At 42.5% G+C, this 19,166-nt stretch overlaps 2 protein-coding genes across 7 annotated transcripts in view; both read left to right on the top strand.

Annotated features, from left to right (window-relative positions):
• Nucleotides 1-1,638, top strand: part of LOC124264427 — a 31,166-nt gene extending 29,528 nt beyond the window's left edge. For 2 of the 5 annotated variants that reach the window (XM_046699174.1, XM_046699171.1), the window contains exons 2-4: nucleotides 315-403; nucleotides 858-1,100; nucleotides 1,365-1,638. In XM_046699174.1, the coding sequence (XP_046555130.1) occupies nucleotides 343-403; nucleotides 858-1,100; nucleotides 1,365-1,585 (525 nt within the window). In that variant the 5' untranslated portion in view covers nucleotides 315-342 and the 3' untranslated portion in view covers nucleotides 1,586-1,638. The remainder of the gene's footprint in view (nucleotides 1-314; nucleotides 404-857; nucleotides 1,101-1,364) is intronic. The other 3 variants (XM_046699173.1, XM_046699170.1, XM_046699172.1) reach the window with 2 other exon arrangements.
• Nucleotides 1,639-4,521: 2,883 nt separating this feature from the next.
• Nucleotides 4,522-12,757, top strand: LOC124264429. 2 transcript variants are annotated; one of them, XM_046699175.1, is made up of 4 exons: nucleotides 4,522-4,548; nucleotides 6,834-6,905; nucleotides 10,921-11,151; nucleotides 12,472-12,757. In XM_046699175.1, exons 2-4 carry the CDS (start codon nucleotides 6,860-6,862, stop codon nucleotides 12,705-12,707), a joined length of 513 nt encoding a protein of 170 aa, XP_046555131.1. In that variant the 5' UTR covers nucleotides 4,522-4,548; nucleotides 6,834-6,859; the 3' UTR covers nucleotides 12,708-12,757. The 2 variants fall into 2 exon arrangements, with proteins under 2 accessions (XP_046555131.1, XP_046555132.1); XM_046699176.1 differs by lacking the exon at nucleotides 4,522-4,548 and adding an exon at nucleotides 6,168-6,291 and having other exon boundaries at nucleotides 6,831-6,905.
• Nucleotides 12,758-19,166: the final 6,409 nt, after the last annotated feature.

The following is a 19,166-nucleotide window of genomic DNA, read 5'->3' as shown; positions in this document are numbered from 1 at the left end:
TTTATGTGGGTTCGTGCGTGCGTGCCCGCGCGCGTGTTTGTATGTGTGTGGCATTTGTACACTTTCCATTTATTATATTTAGAATAGATAATAATGACGGATGAGATGGGACATAAGGAAATTCGCCCTTCATATTATACTGGAAGTGGTTGGAGTCTTAATGGACCTCACTTTTTAAATTCCATTTCATGTGGACGTTAAGATCTCAGACAATATACCCATCTTTGAGTAACATCTATCTGTCTAAGATACAACACCTGGAATTTCGTTTCGATATCCACTCCAGCATTGTAATGCATTAAATTGTTTTCTAGTAGACGTTTGGATCCCATCTACAGCCCCATGATGTGTGAGTGTCGGGTATTGTGCTTGCTGATGGCGCTGATGGTCGCCCTGGAGTCATGTGAGCAGACCTCGCTATTTCATTATTTTTGTGTGATGTAAAGTCTGGTATGTGCGTTGTCAGGATGGAAAAAGAGGGAGATTTGTTTTGTCGGTGGAATGGGTAAGTGAGTGACCTCTTTGTATACGCTAAGGGAACGTTCATAATGTACGGCTAGTGGTGGTGATGATTTGAAAAGGGGTCATCCATTCTGTTCTGCTTAAAATTAGGGGGGTGGGCGTGGCATTGATTTTGCTACTCCATATAAGTCAGTATCACCCCCTAGCCATAAACTATGTACGGTCCCTAACGTAGGGTAAGTAGGTAGGACGTTATAGTAAAGAGAATTCGTGGGGGAGAGGGGTTTGGTAGATGAGGGTGGGGGTGTTTGGTGTCGCCGGTAACAAGGGTGGAGTGGACTTCAGAGTCTTCACTCACAAACTGGTATCAACCTGTCACTTCAAACTCATTCTAGCATCAGCACTGATTTCACCCAAAGACGACGTGAACCCCATTTGTCTGACGACGACGCAGACGTTGATCGCCCACCCCACTAAATGTGCCCAGTACTACAACTGCAGCGCCCCCGCCGCTAAACGGACCTGGGGGAGGAACCTACAGGAATGTCAACCCCCACAACTGTACAACCCCGACACCCAGCGATGTGAGCACTGCAGTATGGTCACGTGTGGCAACAGAACAGAACCCCTCGGGAAATGTAAGTATTCTGGGTCTAGATTTTCGAAGCTCTCTTGGCGCCAAGATAGCCGTAACTTAATGTTAATGTATGGCACTTACCACTACCTTAGCGCTAAGAGAGCTTCGAAAATCTAGGCCCTGGCCTCCAACCTCTACCCAGAACCCAAAAGAATGAACGGTTGTTTGTTTAACGCCAAATTCCCAACTGCGTAGATCGGTGCTCATGATGTTGATCACCGGATTGTCGAGAATATTTACAGGCTGGTATAATGTTTTTTCCCAGGTGACTATGCCAGGTATGCATGTCTTGGGGGAAAGGACTGCGGGCAGCCCTGTTACATCCACAACCCGTCCTGCAGGGGCCGCCCTGACGGCCTCAACGCCTACCCAAATCGCCCCGGCTCTGGGTCCTACACTGTGTGCGTGAATCAGAGGCTGGTCTACACCGGGGTGTGTGGCAATTCTAAGGTCTTTGACGCTACACTGCGCGCCTGCAAATGTTAGTAAATATATGTTGTTTTAAAAATGAAACTGGAAATTAAAGAGTTTATCAACGATGCAGTTATTTGTCATCTCTTCACCCCTTGGGGGTTACCTTGCCGTAAGGGGGTAAACGTACCCCTAATGTTACCCTCAGGGGCTACCTTACCGTAAGGGGCAAACGTACCCCTAATATTATCCCCAGGGGCTACCTTACTGTAAGGGGTAAACGTACCCCTATTATTATTAAATGTGGGTGGTGGGTAGCCTCGCGGTTAAAGCGTTCGCTCGTCACCCCGAGGACCTGGGTTCGATTCCCAACATGGGTACAATGCGTGAAGCCCATTTTCTGGTGCCCTCCGCCGTGATATTGCTGGAATATTGCAAAAAGCGGCAAAAAGTAAACTCACTCACTCTCTTATATTAAATGCGTGTCCAAAAAACACAACTTTATTATCAAAACTAGTAGGGATATTCAATATATGGATGTCACAACTATTGACGTTTTATACTCTTAATGAAATAAGTAGTTTAACACTGTAACAAGGACGTCTGGCATTGACTTTGCGTTAGTCATATTTTCAGATGACCATAGATTTTGATGTTTGGCCAAAGCCCCCACTGTCCATCACGTCATTTACCATGAAAACTCAAATATATCGATATCCCGTGAATCCGCATCTGTTCTCAAGACAATCCCGGAGTCGATGAGGCATACTCGTAATCAAATGTCCACTGTCAGTTTGATTCATTCCATCCCACTCTTCCTGCTGGACAGCGCCAAGTTCGTGGAGAGAGGTTAAAGGTTGTTGACGATGACGTACGCGCCCCGCAATGATATCCCAGACATGTTCGACGATTGACACGTCTGGACTGAATGCTGCTTTTTTGTTGTTGTTATTGTGTAAAGATCATTTCTGGTTTCCATCGTCGTGATATTGTTGGAATCTAAAAGTGGCGTAAAACTAACTCACTAAAGAAATTAGACACTGGAGTATCTAGCTTAGATGTTGATTTTTAGGCAGTGTAATAAAAAAATAAAAGTTACATTTTTTTCTGTTTAGATTTATTGGAAGTTCATTACATTGTGTTTTAACAATAATTAGTTGTCAGGTACGTATTACCATCTAATGTAAACAGCGGTGTGGAAGTTTCTATGTTTTGATGCTATCGGTATATCGGCCTGTTACCACGACAACATTCATAACGTGTGTACAACGACAGATACTAAATTGTTATGGGAAACCGTAACGTTGAGGTAAATATGACGTGAAACATCTGATAGCCCACACACCCGGATCACAACTGTCAGAAACTTTGAACGATACAATCAAGAATAGTGAAAAGTCACGTAAGCACAAAAGGTGACAGGTCCTGTTCAGATATAATGGCGTCATCACAGGTTGTGCGTGTTATATACTCAGAAGCAAAAGTTACTGTTACAGTATTTCATTGGTAATCTTGTGAATGAATGTTTGGATTTGAACCCGAGAAAGTGTTTTAGATTGGGCGAAGAAAAGGAACCAAGCAGTTGTTGTTCGAATTGAACGAAATTTGCAAGTAGCATGTAGCTGGCAAACCGTTAATCCCAACCATGTTTGTTTAGTAGCAGGGACCCAGTGATGCCCCCTCAGAAGGTCCCCTCATTAAGGTGATTGAGAATATACAACTAACGCATTTCGAACATTTTACAGATACTAGTATTTAATCTGGTATTTATTATCATTGCGCCACATGTGTCATTTATTTTGATAACAAATTTGACAAATAGCATATGTTACATATAATACACACATTGCATATTTCTATATTATTACAAAATTACATACAATAGGTAAGAAGTAGGAAGACTCCGTGTTATATACTCAGAAGCAAAAAATATCGTTACATGGATTATTCCATTGGTAATCTTATGAACGAAGGTTTGGATTTAAACCAGAGAAAGAGTTTGTTAGAATGGTCGAAGAAAAGGAACCAAGCAGTTATTGTTCGAATTGACCGAAATTTCCAAGAAGCGTGACATATTCGAGGAAAATGCAATGTTCCATTTAAAAGGTCTTCGTTCTGGTACAAGTTCGACATGCCATGCCTCGGGGGAAAAAGACAGATAGAGAGCTGTGAGTATGCCTAATCATTGAAACACCTTTTGTCACTAAAGACGACGTTCTCAGACACACAAGTTATAGACCGTCCCCGTATCGGTCGCTCACGAGTAACGACCGTACTTTAAGACTGATGAATTCGAACTACGCACCTCCAACATTGGGCCTCTTACAACTTATACCAAACCTAGCAACAGAGGGGCATCTGCGAGAACAGTTCCACGACCTCTACGACTTCCGTAGAAGACGACTAGTCACTGTTGACGCCGGAAAATTGTCTCCAGTGGAGCAGGCATCTCGTGAATAGAGTCAGTGAGCATAACCACCCAATCCCGTTAATCGCCTCTTACAAGCATGGGATGCTGAAGTCCAGTTCTTCATGGGTATCCTACGTATTAATGTTACTTATAGCATGATTCACTTGACAAACATGCTCGTCGTAAGAGGCGACTTACGGAATCGGAAGGTCAGACTCGCTGATTTGGTTGACACATGTCATCGTATCCCAATTGTGCAGATCGATGCTCATGCTGTTGATCACTGGATTGTCTGGTCCAGACTCGATTATTTACAGACCGCGGCCATATGGCTGGGATATTGCTGAGTGCGGTGTTAAACATCAAACCAACCAGCCAACTTGACAAACAGAAACACACCCGTCAGCTTCATCATGTTGAAGTACACCGTGGTATTGAAGGTGTTGACAATGTAACGTAATACTCTTCCCAGCTGTTGAATCAATGTGTCCATACACTATTAACACCTTATCAGTTATCGAATCTGGCGGTAACACTTTGCTGGATGCAGGAGTGATGACGAGTGTCACATCCTGTTATATAATGTAGAACTCATAATTCAATCCATAACCGCTGCATCGGAGTTACGGTAAGTCCTCTTTCTACAGTATCTCATTTGATATAACGGCTTAACATCATTTGATGGCGAATGACTTAAGATCATTTGATGGCGAAGGAGTCAGTATGATCATTGCGTTAGCAGTGACTTAAGATCATTTGATTGGGAAGGAGTCAGTATGATCATTTCGTTAGCAGTGACTTAAGATCATTTGATGGGAAACAGTCGGTATGATCGTTTCGTGAGCAGTGACTTAAGATCATTTGATGGGGAAGGAGTCGGTATGATCATTGCGTTAGCAGTGACTTAAGATCATTTGATGGGGAAGAGTCAGTATGTCATTTCGTTAGCAGTGACTTAAGATCATTTGATGGGGAAGGAGTCGGTATTGTCATTTCGTTAGCAGTGACTTAAGATCATTTGATGGCGAAACAGTCAGTATGGTCATTTCGTTAGCAGTGACTTAAGATCATTTGATGGCGAAACAGTCAGTATGGTCATTTCGTTAGCAGTGACTTAAGATCATTTGATGGCGAAACAGTCAGTATGGTCATTTCGTTAGCAGTGACTTAAGATCATTTGATGGGGAAACAGTCAGTATGGTCATTTCGTTAGCAGTGACTTAAGATCATTTGATGGGGAAGGAGTCGGTATGGTCATTTCGTTAGCAGTGACTTAAGATCATTTGATGGGGAAGGAGTCGGTATGGTCATTTCGTTAGCAGTGACTTAAGATCATTTGATGGGGAAGGAGTCAGTATTGTCATTTCGTTAGCAGTGACTTAAGATCATTTGATGGCGAAACAGTCAGTATGGTCATTTCGTTAGCAGTGTGACTTAAGATCATTTGATGGCAGTGACAGTCATTTGTATGGTCATTTCGTTGCAGTGACTTAAGATCATTTGATGGGGAAACAGTCAGTATGATCGTTGCGTGAGCAGTGACTTAAGATCATTTGATGGGGAAGGAGTCGGTATGGTCATTTGCGTTGAGCAGTGACTTAAGATCATTTGATGGGGAAAGGAGTCAGTATGGTCATTGCGTTAGCAGTGACTTAAGATCATTTGATGGGGAAGGAGTCGGTATGATCGTTGCGTTGAGCAGTGACTTAAGATCATTTGATGGGGAAGGAGTCGGTATGATCATTGCGTTAGCAGTGACTTAAGATCATTTGATGGGGAAAGAGTCAGTATGATCATTTCGTTAGCAGTGACTTAAGATCATTTGATGGGGAAACAGTCAGTATGGTCATTTCGTTAGCAGTGACTTAAGATCATTTGATGGCGAAACAGTCAGTATGGTCATTTCGTTAGCAGTGACTTAAGATCATTTGATGGCGAAACAGTCAGTATTTTCATTTCGTTAGCAGTGACTTAAGATCATTTGATGGGGAAGGAGTCAGTATGGTCATTTCGTTAGCAGTGACTTAAGATCATTTGATGGGGAAACAGTCAGTATTGTCATTTCGTTAGCAGTGACTTAAGATCATTTGATGGCGAAACAGTCAGTATTGTCATTTCGTTAGCAGTGACTTAAGATCATTTGATGGCGAAACAGTCAGTATGGTCATTTCGTTAGCAGTGACTTAAGATCATTTGATGGGGAAACAGTCAGTATGGTCATTTCGTTAGCAGTGACTTAAGATCATTTGATGGGGAAACAGTCAGTATGGTCATTTCGTTAGCACTGACTTAAGATCATTTGATGGCGAAACAGTCAGTATGGTCATTTCGTTAGCAGTGACTTAAGATCATTTGATGGGGAAACAGTCAGTATTGTCATTTCGTTAGCAGTGACTTAAGATCATTTGATGGGGAAGGAGTCGGTATGATCGTTGCGTGAGCAATTGATTGATTGTTAAAGTTAATGTTATCTCACTTTGTACTTGAACGAAATTGATTAGACTGAACTGATTGACTTAGTAACTGATCGATAGATTGACGGATTGATGGATTGACTGATTGACCGATTCACTGATGCACTGATTGGCTGATCAACTGATTGACGCATTCACTGATTGACTGAGTAACTGATTGACTGATTCACCGATTGACTGAGTAACTGATTGACTGATTCACCGATTGGCTGATCAACTGATTGACTGATTCACCGATTGACTAAGTAACTGATTGACTTATTGATTGATTGATTAACTGAGAGAAACATAAAGATGTTATCTGTTTTACAATAACATAAAGTTGTTATATATTTAAACGAATTGGGAGTGTTTTAAAATTAAACAATTGTTACAGAGCGAAACCAATAATCACTAAACACTATTATTCCTACTGATTATAACTGATTGATATTTTCAGGCTACACTAGAACATAAACAATCACGATGCTTCCTGTTTTCATAGTGATGGTGATTGCCATGGACATATTATGTAAGTTGTAAATTGTCACATCGTTCTTTAAAGGGGGCGGTGGGGTAGTACAGTGGTTAAAGCGTTCGCTCGTCACACCGAAGGTCCGGGTTCGATTCCCCACATGGGTGCAATGTGTAAAGTCCATTTCTGGTGTCCCCCGCCGTGATATTGCTGGAATATTAGTAAAAGCGGCGTAAAACCCAACTCACTCACTCATTCACTCTCTTTCTTTAAAGGGAGGGGCTGGGTTTGAGGAGGTGGAGAGAGGTGTTTGGATGTGAGGGTTGATTGTTGAAAAACGAGTAGATGTTGCTGTTTTGAAGATGAAGGGTTGAGAAAGGGTGGCGGTACAGGTGGTCCTTGCCCGTTTTGGGGAGAAGATGAGGAGTGAAGAGTGGGATGCGATGGTGGGCCTTGATCAGTGCCGTTGACAAAAAAAAAAAGGGAAGATAATTAGCATTAATTGTTGTTGTTGGCAAGAGGAAGGATGGAGAGAGGGTAGCTTGGTGGGCCTTGATCAGACAGAAGGAGAGAGGGGTGCGCTGATAAGTGTAAATTGTTGCTGTTGAGAAGAGGACAGAAGGAGAGGACAGAAGGAGAGAGGGTGCGCTGGTTAGCGTTAATTGTTGTTGTTGAGGAGAGGACAGGAGAGAGGGGTGCGCTGATTAGCGTTAATTGTTGCTTTTGAGAAGGGATGGGCCGATTAGCGTTTATTGTTGTTGTTGAGTGGGTGAGTGAGTTTAGTTTTACGCCGCACTCAGCAATATTCCAGCTATATGGCGGCGGTCTGTAAATAATCCAGTCTGGATCAGACAATCCAGTGATCAACAGCATGAGCATCGATCTGCGCAATTAGGAACCGATGACATGTGTCAACCAAGTCAGCGAGCCTGACCACCCGATCCCGTCAGTCGCCTCTTATGACAAACATAGTCGCCTTTTGTGGCAAGCATGGGTTGCTGAAGATAAACCTGTAGCCTTCCTTCCTTCCAGGCCGTAATATTAAGGAGTTAGACCTGCCTATTTCCCCCTTTTTTAGGCACTGCCACTTTTGTTAATTTTAGAAGGTACAGTTCTAGATTGTAATTTGATTTTTGCAATTTGTTTCACATTTTTTTCCGGATTTGTGTAGCTGAGCTGATTGTGCTGATGGTTGTGTCTCAGATGAAGATTAACACTTTTTTACAAGATTAAATGATTGTTTGCAAAGTGGAATGGATCAGTGCGGTCTCTTGAGGAGGTTTCACTTGAACTGAAGCAAATAGCGAAGTATGAACAGAAGACTTTGCCCACGTGTAATCGATCTGCCAACCAATTGTTTTGAGTGAGTTTGGTTTTACGCCGCTTGTAGCACTATTCCAGCAAAATCATGGAGGGTGAGTGAGTGAGTTTAGCTTTACGCCACACTCAGCAATATTCCAGCTATATGGCGGAAAATCATGGAGGGGACACCAGAAATGGGCTTCACATATTGTACCCAGGTGAGGAATCGAACCCGGGCCTTCGGTGTGACGAGCGAAAGCTTTAACCACTAAGCTATCCAACCGCCCCAATTGTTTTAAGCGAAACACAGTTTTGGTATTGACACCGTTGGAGGAGCTGAAGCGCAATGATATGGGATTGTTCTTGAGCTAGAAGAACCTTCTTTGCTGCCAGAAAACTTGAATTACGGTCATGTTTTACTCCCTACATGGGGTGGCGGGGTAGCCAAGTTGTTAAAGCCTTCGATCGTCACCCCGAAGGCCCGCGTCCGATTCCCCACGAGGGTACAATGTGTGAAGCCCATTTCTGGTGACCCCGACGTGATGTTGCTGGAATATTGCTAAAAGCGACGTAAAACCATACTTACTCACTCATTCACTTCTCTCGAGACCTTTGACTGTAATCTATGTGGGGCATTTCTTGGGTGAGGAGGGATGACTAAAGAGTCGTTGACACAAGCAGTGAGTTGGTCACGACATTTGCCATCCTCGCTTGTTCAACCTCATCAATAAAAGTTCGATTATGAATTGAATTCGCCTTGATTCCTTGGCACTACTCTCTGACAACTGTGATATCTCAGGACATTAGGAATGAAAGCAAACGTCCTTCAATTACAGTAGCCAGCTTGAGACCAAATGTAAACGTGTTTGGCTCGTTATTGTCTTTCGACGTGAAGCGTTTGAAGTCGATGCCACCTTGGCGTCTCTGTCGTGTCCGAAAGGTAATACATTTCATCACGGACATTTTCTGCATGCGACATCCCGTGAGAAGAAACCTCAAATGAACATATGCCAGTGATTTTGTAGAAAGGAAATCTGTGACTGTACGAGGGGCCAAGATAAAAAGTAAAACAAAATTGGGATCGTGATGCTGGAACATAGCAAAACCACTTTGCTTGAGGTTGACAGATAATATCTAGAAAAATAAACCATGAAAACAGCTGCATTTGTATCATTTTCTAGGTGAGACTACTTTTTGAACGCCCCTCGTATAGGCACTCATTCGACATCAAGAAGGTATGCTATGTAACCTCTTTCACTACACCTGCTAAACCTTTAACACCCTTTGCCATGGCAAACGGATGCAACTTGAGAAGATTACCGACAATAGCAGACATGAACGGAAATCTTGAACAATTATCAAGATTTATTACAGGTGCTGATGGTTCTTCAGCCTCCGAATAGAGCAAATCGTCGGCTTCATAACACCGCTTTTTGTAAGGGGTGCCATGTTAGTATTACATATGCTTCATCCAGCTGGCTTCCCACCACCACGGAGTGTCAACAAGGGCGATGCTTCAAATCTGTCAGTCTCCAACAGATGGCACTAAGGATACCAGAAGGCTATACCCAAGTAGAAATATGTCTTGAAGATCCCACCAGACTGGCCCATAAACCATCGTCTTCTGGGCATTGAAACGCCGGGCAAACTAACTAATCTATTCTACACATTTACCAATGTTTATATTTTGGAACAATTTGATGCCAAGTTCTTAAAAGATAAATCAACTACTTAATAGTATATGTCGTGAAATGCAGGGGGCCTGGCATGACAAGCAGATAAACATAACCGCTCCCATTTTACTACCCGTCTCGGCAAAGCAGGGGTGTATTGGGCAAACACTTAATACGGACCAGTGCTCCTAAACACCAGACTCCTGTCCTCCACAGACACAGAGGCGCAACCAAGGCAAACAGGTTACCAAAGGTGGTCACCCTTTCCCACCACCAATAGGGTTCTGAGGACACATTCTACCCCGACTACACATGGTTCAGAGAGGCGTGCGCGGGTGAGCGTTGATTGTCGCTGTGTGACGCGGGTGAAAGGAAAGATAAGTACGTGTGAACCTTGACAGTTGTTGAGTAGAGGTGTCAGGTTGTGATGCGAACCATTGACCTCTTCAGAAGGTTTAGGGTGGAGTGAATGATGCGATATGGAACCTTGATCGTTCCTGTGAGAAGGGATGTTGAAAAACAGAGGGATGTGGAGGTGATGTTAAAATGTCAAGGGTGGAGAGTGTTGAACGTTGTTGAAAAAGGTGGAGGAAGCAGTGTGGTGGTGAGCATTGAACTTTGTCGAGAAAGGGTACAGCGGAGAGATTGATGCGGTATTGAGCATTAATTGTTCTGAGAAAGGTTAAGGTTACGAGATAGGTAGACGTTGAGCATTGATTGTTGGTTAGGTTTGGGTGGATGGAATAATGCAGTGGTCAACGAAGGCGACAGAGGGTAGGAGGACCAATAGTTGAGGAGACCCGTGAAGATCCAGGTTAGAATTGGTCTTCAGTAACTCATGCTTGTCGTAAGAGACGACTAACGGGATCGGGTGGTCAGGGTCACTGACTTGGATGACACATGTCGTCGTATCCCAATTGCGTAGATCGATTATCATGATGTTGATCACTGGATTGTCTGGTCCAGACACGATTATTCGCAGACCGCAGCCATATAGCTGGAATATTGCTGAGTGGGCGTTAAACAACAAACCAACCAATAGTTGAGGAATGTTTGGTGGCACTGTTCAAATTCATCTACAAACTAACCTGTTCAAGATGCCGCTTCTAGCAACGTCTGCACGACGACGGGGAAGAACCTGATTGCCCATCCCACGAAGTGTGCCCAGTACTACAACTGTAGCGCGCCCACCGTGGTAAGACATCGCTACTCTTGGGAGGCACACCTACAGGAATGTAACTACCCACAACTGTACAACCCTGACACGCAGAGATGTGAGCACTACAGCATGGTCCAATGTGGCAACAGATCTGAACCCCTTGGGTATTGTAGGTATCATGTTCCTATCCATTCTGTTTAATAGAAAGCAAGTACGAGTCTATTCACAATAAAAGGACAACCGGACACAATCACAATCACATGTTATACAACACTCATGAATTTTCTGTCAAAAGACGTCCATTTTCGACGACAGACAAGATCGAACTTTAAGGAAACCCGATGGAAGCACACAAAACGTAAACAGACTACTTGATTTCCTTGAACGCTCCGAAATTGAATTTGCGTGCTCTTGTGTTAAGTTAGAAGGACGAGATAGACACCTGGTTGTCATCTTTCATTACCCCGCGGAATATGTATCGAAGTCCCTTTTTAACAGGGTGTATACATATGTTTGCATGTTCCCTGAGTTAAGTAACTGTTAAAGTTGCACATCTAAATCTTCTCAGTGCTGCCAATATAAATGAAATAGAAGCAGCTTATCTTCATGGCCATCAGCACAGCCATGTGCAGGTCAGCTGCGTGTAATTTAACCTTGCCGGTTGTCTAGGGAAGTTTAACATTTTGGATGAGGTGCTGGATACTCCAGGCTTACCATTAGTCTGTCACACAGTCCCTCAACCACACTATTTTCCCTACAACCTAGCCCTCCCTGCAATGCTAAAGCCCTAAATAAAGCAAGTCAAGATTTCCTCAGGTTCAGGATCTCTGGTCTCCCTTGGGCTCCTTTTCAATTTAAATGGTGGGTTTTTTTTGCCATCAAAATTATATATTCAGAGACTAAGCGTTAGTCTAGCTTACCATATATGTACCGTAATACGATACAGGGCTGCTGATTTGGAGATAAATGTGGAAGGACAATGAAAACACAATGCTGATCACAAACGTTTTTTTATATAAACACTGTATTATATTCCGTACGTTGAATCCGTATCGTGTTGTAAGAGGGACTTGCCTTGGGACAGCGGCTAGGCAGGGAACTGACGATGGTCTTCCGGATGCTGCTGCACTATCATGTAATTGTTTATTAAGGCGCCAAATAAAGTATTGTGGAAAGCTGATTTGAAGACACTATCATAACGGTATTGATAGATATATCAGTTACACGCATTTTGGTTGACTCGCGGCCTTCGCCTTATGACGGGATAAAGCTTTTTTGCATAAATGAGAGATGTGATTGGTGGCGATGTATCTAGTTGGCATGCATTGTTGTATGTGATTGTTACAGATGTCATAAGTATAATCGGTAAAATGTACATATGTTCTTCTTGGTGAGATAGGCCAATCGTACCGCAATATTCGCTCTGGCAGCCGATCACAGTTGAGGTTCCGACACGTGCTTGCATACAGCCACTGTTGTCTGTTTCTAGGTGAGTATGATTGGAACAGATGCGCTGGCTCCAGGTACTGTGGGCCACCTTGTCACGTCTACAACCCCACCTGTAGGAACCTCTCCGACGGCCTCAACGTCTACGAATATCGAATCAACTCCTCTTACTTCGTTGTGTGCGTGAATCAGAGACTGGTCTACACTGGCCAGTGCCCATACCTAGGACCGGGGACACCTCGCTTTGACCCCAAATTGCGTACCTGCAGTTGTTCGTAAAAACCCGTAGGTTTACAGATCCCAAAAGGCAATAAATACTTTGTCAACAACACACGCTTATGTTTCTATGATCGTCATCCAAGTGCGTTTCTCTGTTATCTTTAAAAAAACAACTGGTTGGTTGGTTGGTTGGTTTGTTGTTTAACGCCGCACTCAGCAATTTTCCAATTATATGACGGCGATCTGTAAATAATCGAGTCTGGGCCAGACAGTCCAGTGATCAACAGTATGACCACCCATCTACACAACTGGGACACGATGACATGTGTCAACCAAGTCATCGTCACTGTTCACAACCCGTGAAGATTCGTGTTAGAATATCACACCCAGCAGCCTTACAGCTATCAGACAATCTAGTGATTGACAACATGAGCATCGATCTGCTCAATACTGGGATGACATTTATAATCTCGTCAGCGAGCCTGACCACCCGATCACGTTAGTCGCCTCTTACGACAAGCATGGGTTGCTGAGATCATTTCTAACCCGGGGACCGCCTCCGTGGTGTAGTGGTTAGAGGGTCCGCCCGGAGAGCGGAAGGTCGCGGGTTCGATCCCCTACCGCGTCATACCAAAAGACGTTAAAATATGGTACTTGTTGGTTCCTGCCTGGCGCTCGGCATTAATGGGTACAACAAGGACTGATCGGCTCGGAGTCAGTATAATGTGTCTGAGTGGGGTATTCATGCTTCACTGCAGCGTGGTATCCCAGTGGGCTAGCACTATAAAACCAGTTCAGTCTGGGCTAGTACAAGCAGCCGCACATACACAAACACACGCATGCACGTCGTCATATATGCGAAATATTCTCAAGCACGACGTTAAACCCAATTTCACCTCACCTCACCTCACCTAACCCGGATGTTCTCAGGTTTGTCCTGAGTTCTGTGTGGAACGGTAGCGATTGCTAAGATCGGATATACTAATTACAATTTTGAGATAGGGTAGGTAACGATGAGTGCATAAAATCCCTTTGTTCTTCCGGTACGATATACTTAAAAAGTGAGAATGTGCTTGATTTCAGAAGGTTGTAAGTCTGACTGCCTCCATGTAGTGTAGATCTGAATGCATTGGTGTTTCAGACAGTAGACTGAGAGACTCCACACTGTATCTGACTGTCTCCGTGTAGTGTAGATCTGAATGTATTGGTGTTTCAGACAGTAGAATGAGAGACTCCACAGTGTATCTGACTGTCTCTGTGTAGTGTAGATCTGAATGTATTGGTGTTTCAGACAATAGACTGAGAGTCATTGCCCTGGGTCTTGTGTATCTAATATGTATTTTTTGTAGGTGATTACAGCCGTCATCAGTGTCATGGCGGTCACTGCATCCCATGTCATATCCGGTACCCATCATACAGTGGACTTCCGGATTGTGAGAACGCATGGCCAGGAAGGATCCTCAGCCCGTTCTTTGTTGTGTGTCTGGATGAACGAGTCGTACATATGGGGAGCTGCGACTTCCACTACAGACTATTGACCCCCTTGGGAAGACGTGAATCCTTGCAGAGTTCATACACAATGATCCTTAGATGATCTTCAGACAGGATTTGAACTTGAAATGGCAGCAACCATTGCCTGTGCTAGACGGGTTTATATAGGCAATGCTTACAGCCACACGCACACGCACACGGACACAACTATTAAAGAAGTGATATTTTAGCGAATGTTCATAAAGTGCCTCAATAAAGACACATCAAGATTGTTAGTCAAACAAGTTGGTCATTACAAATGAAGCAAGAGTACATACAACAGACCGGGAACTAATGATATGTTGATAATTCGTACTAAATGATACCTTTTCCACCTAGATTATAATGTCTATAATTAAAAGTACTATGATCTACGTAGAAGTAACTTGTCATGTACTTAGATGAAAGTATCATCTACATGAATGTAAGTAGCATCTACGTAGTGCAAGTTTTATCAACATAGATGTGACCCGTGAAGAAGGTTAGAAAGAATATTGAGCTTCAGTTTGTGAATTTGTAACTATGGCCATAGCGATGTATCCCCTTGAATAGATCTCATTTAATCCGAAAAAAACATACATGTTTTATACCTATCTAAAGTGTTTTATTCACATCCACGGGCGTATGTGGAGGCACATAGATAGATATGTAGCGGCCATACCATTTCCGACTCCTGTGCTTGGATTCGAACCACGAACGTTCTGAAAGGAGTACCAGAGAAGCTGGCCCCGTGAGCAGGCGAAAAGGGTATGGATACGCCCTGCCTAAAGGACACAGACAGACATATCTATGAACAGACAGACAGATCTATGAACAAAGAGACATATCTATGAACAAACAGACAAACCTATAAACAGACGGACAGATCTATAAACAAACAGACAGATCTATGAACAGACACGCAGATCTATGAACAGACAGATCTATGAACAGACAGACAGATCTATGAACAGACAGACAAATCTATGAACAGACAGACAGATCTATGAGCAAATAGACAGATCTTTAAACAGACAGATAGATCTATGAACAGACGGACGGATCTACGGACAGATCTATGAACAGACGGACAGACAGATCTATGAACAGACGGAGAGATCTATGAAGAGACGGACAGATCTATGAACAGACAGACAGATCTATGAACAGACAGACAGATCTATGAACAGACGGAGAGATCTATGAACAGACAGACAGATCTATGAACAGACGGACAGATCTATGAACAAAGAGACATATCTATGAACAGACAGACAAACCTATGAACAGACGGACAGATCTATAAACAAACAGACAAATCTATGAACAGACACGCAGATCTATAAATAGACAGATCTATGAACAGAGAGAGATAGATCCATGAACAAACGGACAGATCTATGAACAAACAGACAGATCGATTAACAGACAGACAGATCTATGAACAGACGGACAGATCTATGAACAGACGGACAAATCTATGAACAGACGGACAGACAGATCTATGAACAGACGGACAGACAGATCTATGAACAGACAGACAGATCTATGATCAGACGGACAGATCTATAAACATGAAGACAGACATATCTATGAACAGACAGACAGATCTATGAACAGAAGGACAGATCTATGAACAGATAGACAGACAGATCTATGAACAGACAGTCAGATCTATGAACAGACAGATCTATGAACAGACATACAGATTTATGAACAAACGGACAGATCTATGAACAAACAGACAGATCTATGAACAGACACACAGATTTATGAACAGACACACCTACGAACAGACGGACAGATCTATGAATAGACAGAAAGACAGACATACCTACGAATAACGCATACCCGCTGTGGGTCAACCAGTTGTTATGTTGGAGACTACCCGATGTCAACCACGGATCGGGTGACTGCGGAAACTTCCTCGGAGTGGATAGCGACTGCGGAATTCGGATGGGAGTGTTTCGTGACGTGATACCAGTGCAAGTGAAACAACTTTGTCCATGATATATCATCTTCATAGAAAATCAGTTAACACTCCTTTGTGTTTGTAGCGATGCACACAGTTCAACACTTCTTAAACGTATTCTGCTAGTCGACCCTGTCTTACCTTGTTGGGGCGGTGGGGTAGCCTAATGGTTAAAGCGTCCGCTCGACATGCTGAAGACCCGGGTTCGATTCCCACATGGGTGCAATGTGTGAAGCCAAATTTCTGGTGTCCCCCGCCGTGATATTGATGGAATATTGCAAAAAGCGGCGTAAAACCATACTCACTCACTCTTACCTTTTTATCTTTGCAAGTTCTTTTGTGAACGCCAGTTTATAGAATAGTTGGTTGGTTTTATAGTTTTAGGGCGACGTGGGCCAATAAGAGGCCTATCTGCGCCCAACACATTGACTTGATTTAATAAACAATCATATGTAATTTCATCGCCAAAAGGAATCGTTTAGTTAAGATAAAAGAAACGACAACACTATTAATTTGGATAGATGTATACATATATCGAATAACCTCTGCTTTGTGTTCCGGATTAAAAACCTTAAGTAATCACTTCCATTTCTGAAACATGAAATACTCATTCAATAAAAAAGCAGTAGGTTCAGATGACAGAGTGTTAAAATGATTTAAAACCACAGAACTAAATATGTCTAAGCCATTCGAGAGCCTGTCTAGATTACATCATATTTTCCAGATGACGAGACAAAATCTTAAACTGCCCGTTGCACAGACCCATACATGATATTGGAGCCCAAAACTGTTTCTAATGAAAATACATTATCAACCTCAAGTACAGCACTTCTGAGATTATGTCTTATGTTGTTATGCCCAGGGCATGTAATTAGATAATGTTCGATGTTTTCAGGCGTCTCCAAATTGCATTGGCCACATTTAGAAGAGACCGTCTTATCTATAATACTCTTGTAAGCATTTAGCCCACAGTGTCCAAGTCTGAGACGTGAAAGAATAACCTCATCACGCCTTTTACGACGACGAATTTTATGACCAGAATTTTAGTGATGGTCTAAGTTTGTACATATGTCGGCCAGTTTTTCCATGTATCCCACAACTGTTGCCAACTCCTTGTAACATATTTCGATAAAACATTTTCAAAATCTTTAGGGACTGGTTGAAATTTAAATAAATCAACTTCAGGAAACTGTAACCCGGATTTGGCCAAATTATCTGCCATCTCATTCCCATGTATTCCAACATGTGCTGGGACCCACACAATGTCGCATGCAATGTACTTCATACTTAAAGATGTATCCAACTTTAATATCTCATGAACAATGTCATCTCTAGATGCATTTGCACCAGCTACTATAGCTTTGATTGCTGCCATGGAATCTGTAAAGATAATTGCTTCATGGTCATATTCATCTACCCATCTCAATGCTTGCAAAATGGACAACAGTTCAGCTGCAATAACAGAAAGATAATCAGGATATCTGAACACCTTAGCGATCGATAAATTGGGTATCCAAAAAGCCCCAGCAGTACGATCATTAGATGGTTCTTTCGATGTATCAGTGTATATGTGTGTGAAATTAAAATAATGTTCAGACAGAAAGTCTTGAGTTATCACTTTTTCTATGTTTTGGTCCATTCTCTTAATCACGATTAAATTGGGTTCAGAATTCAATCCATGCTTCAGGAGAAGCCACGGAGGTGTGAAAGGCGGAGCAGAAGGATCTACTGGGTTACAGTTGTAAATACCATGTTTATCAGCTAATCTCTGAATATTCAAGCCAAAGGGTAATTTGCCATGAGTCCAGTCACACATGACATATTCCACACAGTCATTAACAATCTCAGTGACTGCATGGTGTCTGTTCTTGGTTTTCATTTTTAAGAAATATTTCAAAGATACCTGTTGTCTTCGAAGGTGAAGGGGCATTTCTGAACACTCAACTTGAAGCGCTGAGGTTGGAGTTGTACAATATGCACCAGTGTATATTCTCAAAGCTTTAGACTGAATTCTATCAAGCTTATTAAGATGACATTTAGCCGCCGACATATACACCTGACAACCATAGTCAAGTCTGGACAAGATAAGGGCCTTGTACAGCAATAACATAGTTGACTTATCAGCATCCCACTTTGTTTTTGAAATACACGTTAATAGATTGATGATCTTGTTACATGTGTTATACAAATGTGTGATGTGGTGAGACCATGTTAATCTTTGATCAAAATACACACCAAGAAATTTGAACACTGACACCATTTCCAGTTTATGGTGTCCAAGAGTTAAATTGATATCATGAGGGATCTTACGTCTTGTGATCATCATTGCCACTGATTTTGATTTTGAAATCTTAAACCCCTATTTTGAACACCATGTACTGACTTTACTTAAGCAGTTTTGTACAGATTCTATGACAAACTGAAAATTACCAAAACGTCTCCAAAACGATCCGTCATCAGCAAACTGTGCTGCATTTATGTTTATAGGCAGGTCCTCGAAAATGTCATTGATCATAATATTAAATAAAACTGGACTTATTACACTTCCTTGTGGGGTACCATTTTCAATCATATGCACGCCTGACAGTTCTTGACATATGCGAACTTGAATGGTTCTTTCGGACAAAAATGACCATATACACTTGAACATGTTGCCTCTAATTCCAAGTTTCCACAATTTAAAAAGCAAACCATTTCTCCAAATCATGTCATAAGCCTTTTCGATATCACGGAATGCACACAATATGTATTCCTGGTTGCATAAAGCCTTATGTGCTTCAGTTTCCAGACAAACATGCTGATCTATACATGAACGCCCCTTTCTGAATCCTGACTGGATGTGGGAAGGAGCTCATTTCGTTCAAGATAATAGTTCAGGCGATTAGTAACTATTCTCTCCGTGCTTTTACACAAATTAGAAGTGAAAGCAATCGGTCTATATGATGCAGGAAGCGATGGATCTTTACCTGGTTTGGGCACTGGAACTATTATTGCATGTCTCCATGTCCTAGGCAAGGATCCAGAACACCATCTTAAGT

This window comes from Haliotis rubra, unplaced genomic scaffold, assembly GCF_003918875.1.
Source record: "Haliotis rubra isolate DU_JTF1 unplaced genomic scaffold, ASM391887v1 Scf923, whole genome shotgun sequence".
Taxonomy (NCBI): Eukaryota; Metazoa; Mollusca; class Gastropoda; order Lepetellida; family Haliotidae; genus Haliotis; species Haliotis rubra.
This window is presented reverse-complemented; position numbering and strand designations above follow the sequence as displayed.

Bases quoted from the DNA above. Each gene is read 5' to 3' on its own strand.
- LOC124264429 (XM_046699175.1), top strand. From the start codon at position 6,860: ATGCTTCCTGTTTTCATAGTGATGGTGATTGCCATGGACATATTAT. The intron at 6,906-10,920 runs GTAAGTTGTAAA...AACCTGTTCAAG, and splicing joins GATTGCCATGGACATATTAT to ATGCCGCTTCTAGCAACGTC. The intron at 11,152-12,471 runs GTAGGTATCATG...GTCTGTTTCTAG, and splicing joins ATCTGAACCCCTTGGGTATT to GTGAGTATGATTGGAACAGA.